We start from the raw sequence: 18,962 nt of genomic DNA on the forward strand, positions 1-18,962 counted from the left end.
CAATAATGGACATCATCTCATGGTAGTGGTCGATGAGTACTCACGTTTTTCTCTAGTGGAAGACTTATCATCCACCACACATGACAGAGTCATCGAGAGGCTGGATGACATTTTCACAACATGGGGTGTTCCCTCCATTTTCAAATCTGACAATGGTCCACCCTTCAATGGCAGAGAGTTCAGACTTTCTTAATTGCTTGTACATCAGACATCAGAAAAGTACGCCTCTCTGGAGACAGGCAAATGGCATTGTTGTTCAATGATTTATGAGTCCTTTGAAAAGGGTTGATCAGGCATGCTGCGCTGGAAGGCATCGACCTCAAGGCAGCTTTGCGTCTAGTCCTCCGTTCTACTCCTCATTCAACGACAGGAGAAAGTAATGCCACTTTGCTGTTTGGAAATCTCTTGGAACGAAGATACCACAATAGACTACCACTCAATCGAGCCTGACGAGATAGGTCACTGACACCTCTTGCAAATGCAAAATGAAGACTTACGCTGATAAGCGCCGATGCACTCGAGGCACGATCTTCGAGCAAGGAGACTGTGTTCTTGTCAAGCAAAAGCGGACACTCAAGACGGATGCCGCATAGATGCTGAACCGCTAAGGGTTGTGGCGAGCAAATTACATTTGGTAACTGCCCAACGACCTGGAAAATCCATAATCAGCGACTCGTTACACTTTAAGCATTTGCCTCGATGTTCATCAGCTCCAGACCCCAGGAGTGAGGCAAGTCCACCTCAGTGCCCAAGTCAAGTATCCGACCCTTCTCCTGAGATGCCAGATGAAGGCAGCCCTTCCTCTGTCTCGTACAACTAGATCTGGAAGACTGGTGCGAGCATCTCGACGACTCATCGAGGAGTTAGAATGTGTATATATATATTTAGTTGTTCGTACTTTTTGTTTAACAAAGGGGTAGATCTTGTGTCCTGTGTTTGTGTATGAGACCTCCAGTGGCCCTCTGCAGACTCATTACAAGTATTTCGTAATTTGGTGGGTGTGACGGGGTGTTGTTAATAAAGTTTGTGACGCAGTGCGTTCAGTTAACGGTTGTATGCTGAAGAACAAAGATGTGCAAACCAGAGCTCCGTGTGTGGTATAGTCTGTTACATGCTCCCGGGCTGGGGAGGACGTTACAGGTATTAAATATAGATTGTGATATTTTGTCCAACCATAACTAACCGTAACAGAGTTCTAGAAGTTTTGCAAAATTCTAAAGCAGTCAGTGATACTAGAATAATGTTTTCTTTTTCTGGAACATTAAGGTTTGAGTTGCAGATTTGCCTTATTAAAACAATACAATAAAGTAGAAACCCTTTAAATGGTTACTTAAAGTTTGCATTGTGCAGAAGATGCCAGAAATAGTGTAATTCTCTTTCCCTCACATGAACTCCGTTGATACATTTGCAAAATGATGTATTTTAATTTCTTAGCAGAATTCTAGTCTACTGGCAATGCAAAGCCAAAATAAGCCAGCCGATAAATACTTCCTTTGTTCCCCGATTTGCTTTCTTTAATTTTAGTCACTTTTCCCGTAACTCCTCATTAACAGAATTGCTTAGTCATAAAGTTGATCTTTGCAGCTTTGTGTTTCTGCAGCTTGTACTCCTTGTAACGTTCTCATTGGTAAAAGCATGAGGTGTCCCAGCTAATTTTACTCTGAAATGGGTAAAACATTAATGCCACAGCTGTAGTTAGACGTGGCAAGATTTGAACAGTAACTCTGCTTCCTTTTGGCTAGGTTTGCGCTAAGGAAATACCACATACATTCATCCAAAACATACATTTTTTAATGAATACCATCAAACTCACCCCACTTTGGTACCCTGAGGAATGGACTGGGATGCCTCAAGCGGCCTAGGCGAGATGTCTCACCTGCAGCCGTGCACACTGTGAATTTAAACTGTGCAGCGGGCCCTGTGCATGACCGATGTCTGTTTATATGGGAGCAAGCAGCTTCGGAACAGCTGGGGTCTTGCACAACTCAGCTCTAGGAACACTTTTATCTCTATTGATACTAATGAGGAGGAATGCATCACATGCAGTGCAGTGCCCCTACACAAGCAGGGCACCGGCTATAAGACCCTTTAATGCAGCTCGACGATTGGGCATTAACCTGCTAAAGCTGCTGGCCAGTTAGCCGTCTCGAATGAGTGGCCGAGTAGTGATTAAAGTATCCAGTACTATTAGGTGTGCTCTGCTATTTTGTATATGTAATCCTAGTATATCTCTGCTGCTTTATCTTTCACAGACCCTGAAGATTCAGTTCATCGTGTGCCTTCAGGGCCCTTGCATTATCGGCCCATCTTATTCTCAGTGCTGGCACTGCCAGCCTTAAATGACGCTCGGCATTGGGAAACTGTGACATCTTATGGGCAATGTAAAACCGAAAGATGAGTGGTGACTATAATCTCTAGTTGTTCTTTATATTGCTGTTTTAATTCAGTTCTAGTGAGTACTAGCACAATGAGGGACCGTGGAGCCAAGTCCTTTTATCTCCAGCCCTTCGTAGAAAAGCTGTGCAAATCATTTAGCCTCAAGATATGCCCATCTTCTGACTCATGGTCAAGAAAGTCTTATCTGGTAGTGGATTTCTCAAGAAATGAGGAACACTTTGAGGCTACTGTTTGCATGCACGTAGGGGACAACTCAGCAGAGTCTATTGGATGTTGCTGTATTCCGCAATGAGTGTAAAAGTAAAATTCTTATAAGGTGAAACTTGAAGCCGGTCTTGAAACTACCTTTCTTCAACTGCATGAAAATGAGTGCTCCCTGTGCCTCCAGGTTATTGCCTTGTGGATCCTGATGGTCATTTGGTCCACAGTGTTGCCATCCTGTCTCATATGGTGGGTAGAGTGCCCAGGCTACTGTCAATAGATTTACTATGTCTAGCGTGCTGTCCCATGATTTACTGTGTGTCCAGGCTGATATCTGATGATGATTCACTGTTTGTACAGGCTGCTGAATGATGATTCATGGTGTGATCAAGCTGGTATGTGATGTGTCTTTGTCTATCCAACCTGCTTTATGGTGGCTCATGGTGTGACTTGGCTGCTGTCCGGAGCTTTACTTTGTCTAGTGCACTGTTTGATGGTGAAATCTGACCAGGCTGCTTTATAGGGGTTCATGGTGTGTCCTAGTTGCTGACTGATGGTGAAATGTATGACCAAACCATTGTGCGATGGTTCACTGTGTAATCAAGCAGCTACCTGATGTTTCACTGTGTGCCCAGGTTGCTGCTGTATGTTGGTTGATGGTGTAATGTGGTAGCTATCTCATGCCCCAGTGTGAAGCTGCTTTTTACAGTGCATTGTGTGCCAGGAATTGTCTTGCACTTCGTTGTGTGACTGTGCTTATGTTTCAGGACTTATTGTATGTCCATTCAACCGTCTCATGGTACAGTGTGTTTCCATGTTGTCCGCCTTCTGTTATATGGTAACAGTGTAGTCGGACAGCTCTATCACGTGGCATGCTTAAGTTCACATTTCTTGGATTTGGCAAATGTAGCTTACTTGTTGGCTGGAGGGGCTTTTTTGTATTTACAGGGTTGTAAGGATGCAGTAAATCAATAGGTCATTTACATTTGTTTTCTGATTGGAGATTGTTGTTTTTGTCCTGTTACAGTGGAGAGACCACTGGATGCAGTGTGTGTACTTTCTCCCAGACGAGGAGTCTGTTGAGCAGGGGGAGTGTGTGAGCCTGACAGTCCACCATGATGACTACTGCCTGTGGTTCGACATCCAGAAGAACAGGTAACGACCAATAAGCAAATAGTTGTTAAGGGCAGCTGAGAGAATGCAATCCAAGAGATTTATGGCTCTGTGGTGGAATGTAGAATACCTTTATGAAGAACTACCATTTCGGACGACAACACAGTGACAAATTCTTAAAAACAAAACTAAATGTACAACATTGCCAAGTCTTCTATAACAAATTTGTCAGTAAAGAAACTGTATTTTTTTTTTTACAACAGATTTTATTGTTGACAGACAAAAGAAAGCTTAGGAGGGTCCGGGGTAGTACATTGCATACATAATATGGCATTGGTGAAGATGTCAACTTTTTACAATGAGTTCGTCTAGAACATGAGGATACATAAAACAAAGTCTTTGGAAAATGCGCATTATAAACAAAAAACAAACGTGTCACCTGATCTACACAGCTCATATTTGGAAATAGCTCAAGCCGCAAAAGAACAGTATATGTACAGTAGGTCTCAGGGTGTACACCCAACATGAAATTATCATGCAAATCATCAATACTTCGTGCTGGGGGAACTGGTTCAAGGTGAAGAACGTGATAATCGTCCAATCGCTTCAATATTCTCAGGTTTTCCTGGGGGCATCCGCGTGCCTTAAAAATTGGAATTTCTAGCCCCATGGAGAAATCAAGGCTGTGCTTCCAGCCCCCGACCGAGGACGGGAACGCTGCCTTCCACGGTATGGCAATGTCTTGCTTAGCAAGGGTAAGTCCTAAGAATAGCAGGTGCCTTTTGTACCTATTACCTCCGATCTCATCAGTGATGTGTAACATGGTTAGGCGCGGAGACCGTGGGATGTCCCATCCCAGGACCTCGGAAAGGCAAGTCAGCACCCTGCGCCAGAAGTGTGGCAGGGCGGTATATTCCCAAACTGTGTGGAGGAAGGAGCCTTCGGCTGACCCGCAGCGGAGGCAAGAAGGATAAGCAATCATCCCAGCGCGCCAGAGCCTACAGCAAGTAAAATATGCCCTATGGAGGTATTTGAATTGTATAAGACGAAGACGCGCTGCTATGGCTGCGCTGGGAGTCAAGAGCCTCCACCCAGTCGTCCTTGTCAAGTGAACCCAGGCCGTCCTGCCAAGCCTCCCTAGTCTTGTGAAGTGTATCATGACTGTGTATGACTAGGGTGCGGTATAGAACTGTGATTTTGTGTGCGCCCATATCGCCCATGAACCCCTTGGCCTCAATAGGGTTAAAATCGGGAATGGTATCTTGTTGCGAAAGATAAGGGGAGAAGGCGTGTCGGAATTGAAGCTATTTGTAGAATTGGGAGTGGGGCATTTGGAAGTCGGCCTGTTGTTGTTGAAATGACTTGAGAGTCTGGCCCCGAATGACATCGCTGACTGTTGAGATTGCAATAGCATCCCAACCTGAAAACCCCGAAAGTTCAAGCAACTGTGGCAGGAGGCCTTTATGCCAGAGGGGAGTCTTCTTAGGAAGTCTACCCCACCAACCGGTCTTACGCAGAGCCTGCCGCCAAATCGCAAAAACAGTCCGGTTCGCGGGCGGCAGCGTGCTAAGCGCTGCGTTAGAGTGTAGCATCGTGTGTAGAGATTTAGGGTCCATCAGCCAACGAAAGAAACTGTATTTTAACCTTAATCCTAAATCATATAATTCTTGTTGCCCTAACCCTGCCTTTGACTCTAACTCTTAACTTATTGCTAACTCTACAGCTGGCCCCAATACTTTCTCTGTCAGAACCTGTTCGGGTCATGGGTCAAGCAAAACTTAATGCTAACTCTATAGCTGGCCTCAATACTTTCTCTGTCCCTGTCAGCAGCTGTTCAGGTCTTGGGTCAAGCAGGGTTTACTGGGCTCCAGCTTTGATGGTTTAGTGCTTCTTACCTATGCTGTGCCTGAATTACTGTAATTCTGAGCATCAAGTATATCACTTTAACACTCGAACCTTAGCGGTAGCGTTTAAGCAGTGCTACATGAATTTCTTCACAGAAACTCAGGTTTACTGTAAGTGTAGACTCGTTATCCAATGTGGAAGTAGCTTCCCTGCTTGTGACACATAGATCAGTCCCTACAAACGTCCCATAACTGAGTCTTTATATTTGTGGCGTTGCTGTAATTAGTTTGGTTCATTACACATCTTGATAGTTCAATAGTTCCAGATTTTACCGGCATACTGAGGCTTGGATGCAATGAGTGCATACCTGGGTCCTTGATTTAGTAGCAGGCGTGGGCCTGCATTTGTTGCTATTCTTCAGAACCTTAGTGCAGTGGTTGACAGCTGTCAGTGCCACCTTCGATCTGCCTAGAGACTCTGCTGTTGTGTGGGCATGTCAAGCGGAGAACGTGCCAGTTCACATTCAGCACCAGATACTTTGGCACTTGCTAGTGACATGATCTTGGGGGGGGCCCTCCACCAATTGCTTACCGCTGCATTTTGAAAACAGTGTCAACATTCTCACACATTTCATTGTCTGGGGCTGTTCCCTCCAACCGAGAAATGCAAGTAATATATTTCCATGCCTGTGGAGGCCAAGCCACAACATCCATCTTCTGCTGTGTTGTTCTATGGTCCTTGCATATTGAATCACACTGGACTGGTCAAGAATGCACTCACATTTTACATGGAGCACTATTAACAGCACCTCATACACACAGCACCTGTGCACATTCCATCTGCATGTCAACACAGGGTCTGGATACTACATTCAGGTTGAACTTTAAATGATCAGGACCAGTAGGTAGTACACTCTTCCTAAACAGGAAAAAGGTTGTTTGTGACCATCAATTCAAAAACATATGGTACACTGTCTCCACCACTCAGTGTGTAGGTCCCAGGAATTAAACAGAAGTCTTGTGTCAATATACTCTTCTTTCTAATTTTTTTTATTGAAAAAGAGGCATGTAAACAATCAGAGCACAACATTACTCAGAAGATCCGTAGAGCACAGTAATACGGCATTAATAACTCATTGCACAGTACATTTTAAATGTCAGAAGTCCCATACTATACAACTGCAACAGCACCCTCATCCTCGCTCCCAGGTGGTTCACATATATCCCCTCAAAGCGTTCCAAGACCCCCATATTTGTGACCATTTCGTCGGGCACCCCTAGAGGCATAAATAGGAACTAGGTGGATTCAGGGCCCTCGATAGACGTGCAATGTTTCGCTTGGCCACCATGAAGCCCAGAGCCACCCAAAGTGCTGAGGTCCGTGGGGTCCCAAATGTTCAATAAAAATCAATTTGATATTACATGGTATCTGTTGTCCCAACGCCTCCTCCATCATACACACCACTCCCTCCCAATATTTCTGTATTATAGCACATTCCCATAGAGTATGGATAAAGCTGCCCTCTTGCCCACATTGTCGTACACAACTACTGTCTTGGGCGTAGCCCATATGAGCCAATGAGGGTCCAGACAAATACGTTCTCTGAAGGATTTTCAGTTGGACCAATCGGAGTCTGGAGGAAATGGCGACCTCCGTGGAGACGCCACCGCTGCCCGCCACTCCTCGTCATCCAACCCAGCCACGTCGTGGTCCCATTTACTTCTAAGGCGGTTCAGGGCATTGGGCATGTTGTTGATAAGCTTTCTTTATATGAGATATAGCCTTCTCAGGCAAATCACCATCTAATAGCCTGTCCTCCAGCAGAGAGGACTCAGGGAGGTCAGCCCCTTTAGGGAGAACTGCAAGCAAAGCGTGTCTGGTTTGGAGATACCGAAACTGCTCAGAATTGGCCATTTCGTATTCTTGCTGCAATCGGGAGAATAGTATAACCTCGCCCGATTTCCATAGGTCCCCAATTCTGGAGATACCAATGATCTCCCATTTATCGAACCGCTGGGAATTCGACAGCCGACCCAACCGGTCACAGTACCAGAGCGGAGTGGCCCTGGTGAGCTTGCCCTCCCAACCCAGGTTTCTAGTAGCGTCTTTCCATATTTGCACTGCATGTTTAGTCGGACAGGACAGATGACCGAGATTTTCTGTACAACGCCCCTCGAAGTCGCTTCCTGGGAGGAGCCATCGGTCTATCCGAAAGGCCGGGTCATCGTGCCTTCTGTATCTGCATTGATTGATGGCAACGAGCTGCGAGGCCCAATAATATCTTTTCAAATCAGGAAGCCCAATTCCACTGTCAAACCATTCCAACATGAGTTTTTGCGTGGCAATGCAGGGGGGCTTACTCTCCCATAGCAGTTCCTGCACTATAGACTCTAGTTCCTTGAATAACAACGCTGCGACCGGAAAAGGCGTGTTCTGCAGTGCATATAGAAGTCGGGGGGGGGGGACATCATCTTAAATAATGCCGCACGCCCCAAGAGAGTCAGGGGAAGCGACTTCCAGTGTTGGACATCAGATTTTAGATGTGTTAGCGAAGGCCGGAGGTTAGTCTCATAAAATCGAGACAAGTCTTTGGATACCCAAATTCCCAGATATTTAAACCCTTCCACGGCCTCTGTCAATTGGCTTCTGACCACTAAGGACGTAGAGCACAGATTTGGACCAGTTGATCCTGTATCCCGCAAATCTACCAAAGATGTGAAATATGTCCATTACCACATTGAGCGACTTCGCTGGGGAGGCTAGATAAAGCCAGTCAGTCAGTCAACAGCTTTATTTCGATTGTTACATCATAAAAGCAACAGATAAAGCACAATCGTTTAAAATTTTGTATCTAAAAACAGAGAAAACAAATACAGGTTTTTATACAAAAAAGGAAAAGCGAGTTATCAAACAAATAAACAATTAAAAGTCATCAATTAAACAGTGATTAACAGCCATTTGGCCTGATTGACCAAGCCCATGACAGAAATTTCGAGAGGCTAAAAACATACAAGGGCCGGGTATCTGATATTAAAATTCGAAGTGCCACAGATGAATGCCTAGTGCCCAAGGCCCTACACACGGGCTTAAGCCACGTTTGCCTTGGGCTAACATAGGCCGGGCATGCAAAAAGAAAATGTTCAATTGTCTCTTTGGGAGTGCTACAGGAGGGACAAGATGCAACTGTCTGGTAGGGCGGTTTCCAGCAAGATGTTAGGGCACGCACAGGGAGGGACCCCACTCTAAATCTAAAATAAAGGGCCCGATCATATGGCTTCCAGACCAAATCCAGGTAGAGCTCCAAACAGGGTGAGTCCTTATGCACTAAAAATTCTTCTGTGAGCCTACCATGAGAAGGATCCGTGGAGATTCTGCTTCTAACCCAGTTCCAATATAAGGTTTTCAAGGCTGCTTTCGGAGGCGAAGACCTGTTTTCCCAAGCTTCACTAAGGCCTAGTTTGCCAAGCATAGACTTGACATCAGTAAGCCATCTGATTCTACACCAGCCTACCATCGACATCACCTCTGCTAGGCCTTTAGCATACTTGGCGAGTTCGGGGACGCGCCATAGCCTAGCCCATAAAAGCAGTGGACGCAGTGGACACTAATTTGCTGGCAACCAAGGTCCAAAAAGAGGGGTAGCGTGGGTGTACTCTGCGGGAGAGACATAATACATTTTAAAAACTTATTCTCAGACCTAGTTAGGACGCTGATGTTAGAGGTACCCCAAAGTTCAGCACCATACAAAGCGGAACTAACTCCCTTTGCCCTGTAGATATCCAGAACAGGGGCAATGGGCTTGGTTGAAGAAGATCTCTGCTCTCTAACAAGTGCCCCTATAACCCTTTTATGGTTAAGAGACATTTTTAATAAATGAGGGGTCCACTGCATGGAATCTGTAATACGGATCCCTAGATAGTCAAAAACAGTGACCCTTTCCAGAGGGGTTTCACTAAGAACAGGGGGTCGGCCTAATTTTTTGGGGGGGTTTAATACCAGGTACTTAGTTTTATTTGTATTTATTACTAGGCCCCGTTGGTCACAGAAGGTCTGAAAGTTGTTTAAAAGTCTCTGTAGACCCGCCGAGCTTTTTGAGATTAGAAGCGTATCATCGGCAAAGAGAAGGGTGGGAATTCTCTCCCCTGCCAATGATGGTGCGTCCGAAGGTTGTTTGTGTAAATGGTCCACAACCCCATTCACATAAAGTGAAAAAAGGGTTGGAGCCAGGACACAGCCCTGACGCACCCCTTTTGCCACTGGGATCCTGCTAGTTTTCTGGCCATCGGTACCCCAACGTACCTGCGCATAATTGCCATCATGCAGGCGCACTAAGATGGAGAGGATGTTTAGTGGAATCCCCATTTCAGCTAACACGCCCCATAACTGTTCTCTGGGCACAAGGTCGAAGGCAGTCTTCAGGTCGATGAATGCCAAATAAAGACTGCCTCCGCCTATCACTACCACCTTCCAATACAGTAGTAAGAGCCTGAAGGCCTGCTCTATCGTGCCCGTTCCAGCCCTGAAGCCAGCCTGATAGTCCGACAGAATCTCTTCGTCCTTAATCCATTGGAGGATTCTTTCTAGGAGCACCTTTCCCACAACCTTCTGGGTTGAATCCAATAGACTTATTGGTCGGTAGTTGGCAGGGTCGTCCCTCCGGCCTTTCTTAAAGATAGGGACAACCTCTGCCCCCTTCCAAGAGTCGGGAATGGCTGCTCCTTTGTCGATTGCACTAATCAGAAGGTGAATAAGCTTCCCCCACCTTTGCAAGTTTGAACGCAGCAGATCCCCCGGAACTCCGTCGGGTCTCGCTGCTTTCTGTGGCACAATACACCTAATTGCGTGTTCTACTTCTTTAATTGTAAATGTGGAAACCATTTCATTTCTCGTGGGTACTAAGGGTCCGTAGGATGCGGGGAGGGCAGATGCCTCTTGAAGATTCGAATACAAGTTAGTGAAATGTTCGAACCAGGCCTGACCAGTTATGTTGCACGTTATAAAGTTACTATCAGGTCTGTTCCTTTCCCTAATAGTATTCCAAAAACGGGTTGCATCCCGCCCAGTGCTTGCTTCTCTTAGAGTTTGCCAGTATTCGTCTTCCCATTCCTTTTTTGCAATCCCAATCACTCGTTTGTATTCTGCTCTAGCCTGCAGCACAAGGGGCTGCGATTTTGTCCTAACAGCTTGAATAAGGCACGCCTTCAATTCTCTGCATTTTGACGTATACCACCCCTGCTTATCTTTTGACCTGGGGTGGCCATCCGGCCTACCTACGCGTACTTGCGCCTTGAAAAGATTACCAATCGAATTGATGGTCTCCTGGAACATCAGCGTAATCCTGGGTATAGCAGAATGATCTAAGGAGATTGTTGCCATCTCACTTAGTGTAGCTTCCAAAAATTGATCTATGGCCTGTAATTTTGGTGCGTCAGAGGCTACTTTCCGCCATTTGAGACGCCTACCACAATTAGACAGAGTGACATCCGATGTTGACCTTTTGGCTGGTGATAAGGTTGGGGTACTATGATTTAACCATAGGTGCCTTAGGGAAAGCGAAAGGAAATTATGATTGCTATCTATGGTAGGTACTACAGCCATATCCACAACAGACTGCCAAAGGTCAAAATCAAGCAAGATGTAGTCGATCCGGGAAAAATGGTTAGCCCTGTTGTATGTATGACTGCCCAATGGGTCAGAGGTGGTTCTTCCATTAACGGCTCGCAGGCCGTGCTCCAGGGTCATAGAATTTAACTGGATCGCCCTCTCTGTCCATCTCTTTATCGGCTCAACAGATAATGCTGGGATACCCCTCCCCACATCATCCTCTACCACACCCAGAATATCTTCTGCGGCAAGTAGTTCGAACGTGCAATTCAAGTCTCCTGCAATCATAACTTGGGCATCCTCACCACACTCATCTAAGACTTTCTCCAGTAATACTATAGTGTGGGAAAAAGAGCTACCTCTAGTACCTCTGGCATACACATTCAGAATCTCTAGGTGCCCCCTAAATCCTGGGCCTTTCAGTGAGATTCTAAGGATGTCCATTGAGCCACTATACTTCTGAGTAATACTACACCCCAAAGAGATATCCACCCAGATGAGGAGTCCCCCCGAAGGCCGGCCCCTCCCAGATGGTGACTGAAGGGCAGGCAGATAATATGTGGAATATCCAACTTTGTAAACAGGTTCAAGGCTCCAAGTTTCCTGGAAGATGCAGATACAGTGCTGTTCTACCTGTGAGTGCCATTCGGGGAGGTCCAGATTCCTACAAATGCCCGCTATATTCCAACACATAACCCCCATCATCGGTCCATTGCCATCGGACCCTCCCTGTACATGTGCAGAATTCTTTATACAAGAAGCACTAGTGTCGTCTGAATTCACAACCTCCGCTACCACTATTGGATTGCTTAGTGTGGATCGATTAGGAGAATGGATGGCCTCTGGAGAGTACAATCCCTGGTCGGGTATCAGCGTCTTAGGGGTGTTACCACAGTCAGCCAATCCCTCCACTTCCATGGAGGCAGGTATAGAATACCCTAAGGGCCCTGACTGTCAATCACAATCGCTCATACCCGAGAGGGCATTAAATCTATTTGACACATCCAAGGGGGTCAGTGGGGTCAGTGGGCCTGTTATACCTCTCCATCTAGGACCACAATGACTCTGTGGAATATTATGCCACCCAGCAGATCTGTTAGGAGCCAAGGGGTACAATACATGGGGCACAGGCCAGTTGCTTCGGGGTGCGGGATGATGACTAGGTCTATCACAAGCTAAGATCCCAGGATTTACTGGGGGACCTACCAGGGGTCTTGGATAGAAATACGTTAGGTCGTAGGGAGTGATCAGATTACTTCTACTCCCCGGGAACCAGTTTAATATATGCCTAACAACTCCCTGCTCTCTGAAGTTGACAATTATAATATCCCCCTGTAGGTCCTTAACCCTGCGACCTAGCCACGGGAGGCGCCGAACATGCAAGATCTCGCCATCGATATTACAGGGGAGAGGTCTATTCAGGGCCAACCAATGCATAACTTTGTGCTTTAGCTGGAAGAAACCCTCTCTTGTACCTTCTGCTAGCGCGGGAACTCCAGTAAGGACTACCACATATGGTACTGATTCAGGGGGTAGCTCAACTGTACGCCCATTATACTCTGTGGTCACTGCTTGCGCATTACATACCCCTCTATTGCTATCAGGTTTTGGGTGGAGAATACTGTGCCCCCCCACAGCTACTCTATCGTCATTTTGTGCAGACTGCTCAATAGTTTTAGGCGGAGCCTTCTGCTTAACACTAATGGTGGATTTAGTGGTTTTATTTGCCTCTTTGCTGCGAGTAGTACTAATAGCAGCAAGTGCTGCGGGAGCTGGAGAGGGCAGTACCGATTTCTCAAAAGTTTTTAACAACCCAGTATTAGCAGCAATGGTTTGCTCTAGGGTCCCCAACCTTTGTTCCAACCTGTCTAGTGTTTGTTTGATAGGGAACATAAGGGATTTGATTAGCTGTTCTATGCCACCTAGGAGAGCAGGAGATACTACCTCATTCCCCGTAGGTTGTGCCTGTAGGGATGTAGTTGCTGGCTTATCTAAGGACAATACAAGAGATTTAGACGGTTTACCAAAGTCTGAGTGACTAATTTTGGCTTTAGGTTGCTCACCCCCCCTCTTTCTCCTTTTACTAAGAGGGGGCCCCAGCACCTTTGAAGTTGCTTTTTTCCTAGCTCTATTCACATGTGCGGTCCCTACAACTATAGGACGTGGCTCATGATGAATCTCCACCACTGTAGTTGGGCCTCTAACAGGGAGTACAGGAATAAGAGACAAAGGAGCAGTTATGTCAGGTACAGGAGATTTTTCGCGAAAGAGTACGGGAGTGCTGTCTAATTGAGACGCATCAGGGCCTTCGGATAAGCTAAGGATACTCAGAGGAGGTGAAACAATCAATTGTAGGGGGTCTAAAGATGGGCGTCTACCCTTCATGGATTCAATCGAGCGACGACGCTCGATTCGTCGCTCAACCAGTGCTTGCTCCCTATCAGCTTCTAGTAAAGTCCTAGTGAAATAACCATCTAGGGTCCCTTGGTTCAGTCCCCCTGCTAACAGTGATATACCAACAGTGGGACTTGAAGCCATGATACTCCCTGACAGCTGTAATGACCACCAACAAACAATCCTGCTCGGGCGAAAGAGACACGGCCCAGCCCAGCCTCCCTCAGCCTCAGACGGCCCGCCCTTTGCCCGGGCTTCGCCCCGGGCGCTCCCGCGCGCTCCCGCGCAGCGGGAACAGAGACCAGTAATAAGGCAAGTGGTGAGGAAGGGGCGGGGCAGGCAGGGAGAGCGACCCAGGTGTTGCGGGTCTCGACCTCACGCAGGGACTCCTGGTACTTTGAGTCCCTGCGGGTCAGCTCGCAGCCCTGGTGTTCCCCACACACACTCCACCAACAGCAATAATGCCCCAGAGGTCCTCACAGCACGCAGAGTCACCGCAAGAGGGAAGAACGAAGCGGGACCCGCGCAGCGGGTCCGGCAAGGAGCAGCGTTGGAAGCAGGTAAAATCCCAGTTCTGGTGGTCCAAGACAGCAGCGAGGACAGTTCTCTGGTCCCAGGCGAAACAAACGGTCCCAATGGTGCTACACAGCTGCAGGAACTTATTTGCTGAGAAAGGGGCGGGGCAGGCAGGGAGAGCGACCCAGGTGTTGCGGGTCTCGACCTCACGCAGGGACTCCTGGTACTTTGAGTCCCTGCGGGTCAGCTCGCAGCCCTGGTGTTCCCCACACACACACCAACAACAGCAATAATGCCCCAGAGGTCCTCACAGCACGCAGAGTCACCGCAAGAGGGAAGAACGAAGCGGGACCCGCGCAGCGGGTCCGGCAAGGAGCAGCGTTGGAAGCAGGTAAAATCCCAGTTCTGGTGGTCCAAGACAGCAGCGAGGACAGTTCTCTGGTCCCAGGCGAAACAAACGGTCCCAATGGTGCTACACAGCTGCAGGAACTTATTTGCTGAGAAAGGGGCGGGGCAGGCATGGAGAGCGACCCAGGTGTTGCGGGTCTCGACCTCACGCAGGGACTCCTGGTACTTTGAGTCCCTGCGGGTCAGCTCGCAGCCCTGGTGTTCCCCACACACACACCAACAACAGCAATAATGCCCCAGAGGTCCTCACAGCACGCAGAGTCACCGCAAGAGGGAAGAACGAAGCGGGACCCGCACAGCGGGTCCGGCAAGGAGCAGCGTTGGAAGCAGGTAAAATCCCAGTTCTGGTGGTCCAAGACAGCAGCGAGGACAGTTCTCTGGTCCCAGGCGAAACAAACGGTCCCAGCAGGATGTCATCCGCATACAAAGATATGCGGTCCTCCCAGCCGTGAGTCCATCTCAGGCCCCTGATAGCAGGGTCCCAACGGATCCACGTCGCCAAGGGCTCCAAGGCCAAGGCAAAGAGGAGCGGTGATAGGGGACAGCGCTGCCTGGTTCCCCTACCCAGAGAGAAAACAGGGGATTTCCGATTTTCGACGACCACCTGCGCCAATGGTTGGCAATATAAAAGGCGCACCCACTTAATAAATTCCGGGCCAAAGCCTAGCTTGCGGAGGACCACAAAAAAGTATGGCCATTCGATGGTATCGAAGGCCGATGCAGCATCCAGGGACACCACCACAGCATCCTCACTAATAGTATCTGGCCTGCAGAGTACACCATGTAATCGGCGGAGGTTAAGAGATGTGTTTCTTGCAGGCATGAACCCGGACTGGTCCGGGTGGATCAGGGTGGGAAGAACCTGTAACAGACGAGTGGCGAGGACCTTCGCCTCTCAATTGAGCAGCGAAATGGGCCTATACGATGAACACTGATCTGCGAGCTTGCCCGGTTTGTGGATGACAATGACGGTAGCCAGTCTATGGTCTTCGGGAAGAATTCCAATCTCTTTACTCTCCCAGTACATATCTGTGAGATAAGGGGCATTCGTGTTCGCCGTCAACTTAAATAATTCTATGGAAATCCCATTGGGACCCGATGCTTTCCCCCCGCGCAAGTCATGGATGTCCTTCTCCACTTCGGTCACAGTGAGGTCATGCTTCAGATCGGAGCAGTCCTCTGCAGTAAGAGCCGGTACGTCTATATCGCAGAATAGAGATAAAGCCTCATCCTCTGAATAGGTCGTGCGGGAACTATAGAGGGAGCGGTAGTATTTTCCAAACGCATCCGCAATGTCTTGCGGTGCGGTAACACAGGAATGCTGGTTGGTGTCTAGTTCAACCACTACGCGCGTCACCCCCTCTCTGCAGTCCAGCCATGCCAGCAGCTTGCCTACCTTGTCGTCTACGTCATAGATCCTGCTGATAGTCGCCCTGTATTGTGCTTTGGCAGCGTCAGTGGCCAAATCAGAGAATTCTTTCATTTTAATACGGAGCTTGTGACGCGATTCCTCCGAGTCCTGCGTACGGACTGTGCATTCTAAGACCAGGACTTCATCCTCTAGGCGCACCATATCCGCAGTTTTTTCCTTGCGATGTCCAGCAAGCTGCCCCAACACTACCCCCCGAATGACAGTTTTATAGGCTTCCCAAAGGGAGACGGATGAACTGACTGAACCCTGGTTCTCCTGATAGTAAAGGTCAGATTCACTCAATACTTTATCCCTAACTGGGGGAATAGTGAGATACCAGGGGTTAAGCGGTGCCACAAGGCCAACCGTGGGTTCCCCTACTTCCACCCTGCACAGCACGGGTGATTGATACGAAATTCCCCTAGCCAATTGCTGAACTTTTTTGACATTATGGATCTGATTCGTGAGTGTGGGTATATAGTCTATGCATGAAATGCAGAGATGGGGCCTGAGAATACGTATACTGGAGCTCGCTGGGGTGTAGACGCCTCCAGACATCCACCAGGCCCATAGCCCCCAGAAAACTATGTATACGTTTGCATGATATCGGCAGGTCTTTTTGGGGCCAGCAATCCAGGGAATCAGAAACTATGGAATTGAAATCCCCCCCCCCCCCCAAATCAGCAATCTCCCGTCCGGCAGGTTCAGGAGAAGATCACCAAGGTCGATAAATGCCTGTGTGTGGAGACCTGGCAGAATATATACTGATACCAGGTTGAGAGCAGTCCCCTCCCACACCACGGACACCGCCACAAATCTGCCTAGGGGGTCCGTACGGATCATATTGACAGTCAATGGTAAGGACTTGCGAACTGAAATGCCCACCCCCCCGGGAACCAGAGCCAATGGCGGAATGAGCAGCCATCTAGATTCCCCACTGAGACACGGCCCTACAACCATTACCCAACAGGTGGGTCTCCTGCAAAAGAGCGACATCAGGTGAGTGCCGCTTCAAGAACTGGAGAACCACCCCTCTTTTGATTTTATCGCCCAGCCCATTCACATTCCAGGATAACATTTGAGTGTCTGTCTATGCATGGTACCCATCACTCGGTGTCAAAGGTGCGAGGTACCCCAATGAGGAGCACATCAAAGGGGAGAAAGGGAAGGATGTCATTGCTTTCTTAAGCACTGTAGCCAATGAGAACATTACAAACACTACATCTGTCGCATCCTGCTCACGAGACCAATCGAAGGTGACATGCCTGAACAAAATTAGCACTAAAATCAACACCCAACTACAATCCCTTCCCACCCTCCCCACAACCCCAACGTGGATTCCCCCAATCCCCCCACCCTGTCTCACTGCTCGGCGGAAACAAAACCTCCCGCCCCCCAAACTAGCAGAGTGCCTATCGCCCACCCTTCCAAGAACTTACGGGTTTGTGCAGCCAAACCGAGCACTCATCCCTGAGTGATTTTGTCTTACCAATATTCACTTTAAGGCCTAACATGTTTATGCTAATGGCCTCAGCAAGGGCCCAATCTACACCCCACGCCGCCCATGGAGTGAGCCGGGGAACAGGCGAAGATTAAGGAGATAAATTCGGCAAAGTCATCTACGATATTCAATCTCCAGGCAACAAAAGTCCAATGCAATTGTCGGGGACAGCTGTATCCCTACTGCCCTCCGTCCACCGAACACATTTCACTACCCCAAGGAAAAACATACAGACCAGTTATTCGACACCACCACCCGCCTCATTCAAGTCTCGATGTTGTGAGCCTCCCCCAGAAGCTCAGGCATCACCGTCCCTCCTCACATAACGATCCAGTCCTCAGCCCTTCCGAATAACGATTCAGGTGCCCCAGGATAGGCACTTTTAAGCGGATATTGAACGGATTTATATGCTCGGTCGGCGGAGCCGACAGATCAGGCTGCCATCTTGCCGCTCAGCTTGGCCACCATGTCAGCGTACTCTTAGTGTGCTACTCCAAACCACAGATCCAGGCACATAGTCTTACAACCTACCGGGTCACCTACGCAAGAGTGTGCACGCATGATGTTGTGTGCAGTAGGTGAAATTAAAATTGTCAGTATACCAGATATCATGCCGATGGGTTACACAGAGGACATTCCTGTCACATCAGTCCCTATTAGGAACACTTAGAATTTTAAGCTCCCTCGTCCATTTATTTTTATGCTACATTGCATTTAAACGGATAATTTTTTTATGCTATTTTTATTTTCATAGTTGACTAAAAATTGTATTTGTTATAACTTCATAGCAGTTCCATCGTAATGGTATTTCTTCATAAAGGTTTCTTCATTGTGACAAAAACTTGTGAGTCGAACTTTTCCACCAGCACCCCTGCTAACTACCTAATTACTGACATTGTTATAGCCTATATGTTCTGTTTCTGAAGAAAAGATGCCCAGTTGGTCAAGTGTGAACCAATTAAACTCTCTAAAATCAAGCCAATAGTGCCTCCAAACTGAATATTAATTCAAATGAATAAGCAATACTCTACTGCCTGCTTCAAGTCACAGCTTGTTTATTAATTTGTGGGTTTTCAAAGTGAAAATGATGTTTCTGATAGGACGTTAAAGTGCTGTGTATGATTTTCAGAGCACACATTATGTGGCTGAAATTTGTAAGTACCCAGTATAATACAGGGTATTGTAAGGCACTTCTTACTTTGAAATGATATGTTCTGATCAGTAGTATTATTAGCAGTATGTTTTTTTTTATTGCAACTTCTTCATGTGAAGAGGGCTTCAAAGTAAAAATATATCTCCTCCTTCATGTGAACTATCAGCTACTTCATAGTTTACACCAAAAATTCCAAAGTATTAAAATATATTTTGACCTGCTTAAAATGCTATGCTTCTCCGTGAGCGTTACTTTTTTTCTCCATATGGAATCATCTTGCATTCAACTTTCAAATTAAGTATTTCTAGGTCTAGGTGTGGAGTCCTATATGCAAGCTCCCAGTATTAAAACATGCTATATGGTTGTTTGGATCTGGGATAAATCAGCACATTAATTCACTCATACTGGAATGTTTTCAT

At 47.4% G+C, this 18,962-nt stretch overlaps 1 protein-coding gene across 2 annotated transcripts in view; it reads left to right on the forward strand.

Moving 5' to 3' along the window:
* PRMT7 (protein arginine methyltransferase 7) overlaps positions 1-18,962 on the forward strand; it is a 654,823-nt gene that overhangs the window by 238,544 nt on the left and 397,317 nt on the right. For both annotated transcript variants that reach the window (XM_085637728.1, XM_085637727.1), the window contains exon 9: positions 3,626-3,753. In XM_085637728.1, the coding sequence (XP_085493854.1) occupies positions 3,626-3,753 (128 nt within the window). The remainder of the gene's footprint in view (positions 1-3,625; positions 3,754-18,962) is intronic.

Source organism: Triturus cristatus, chromosome 12 (genome assembly GCF_964204655.1).
Source record: "Triturus cristatus chromosome 12, aTriCri1.1, whole genome shotgun sequence".
Classification (NCBI taxonomy): Eukaryota; Metazoa; Chordata; class Amphibia; order Caudata; family Salamandridae; genus Triturus; species Triturus cristatus.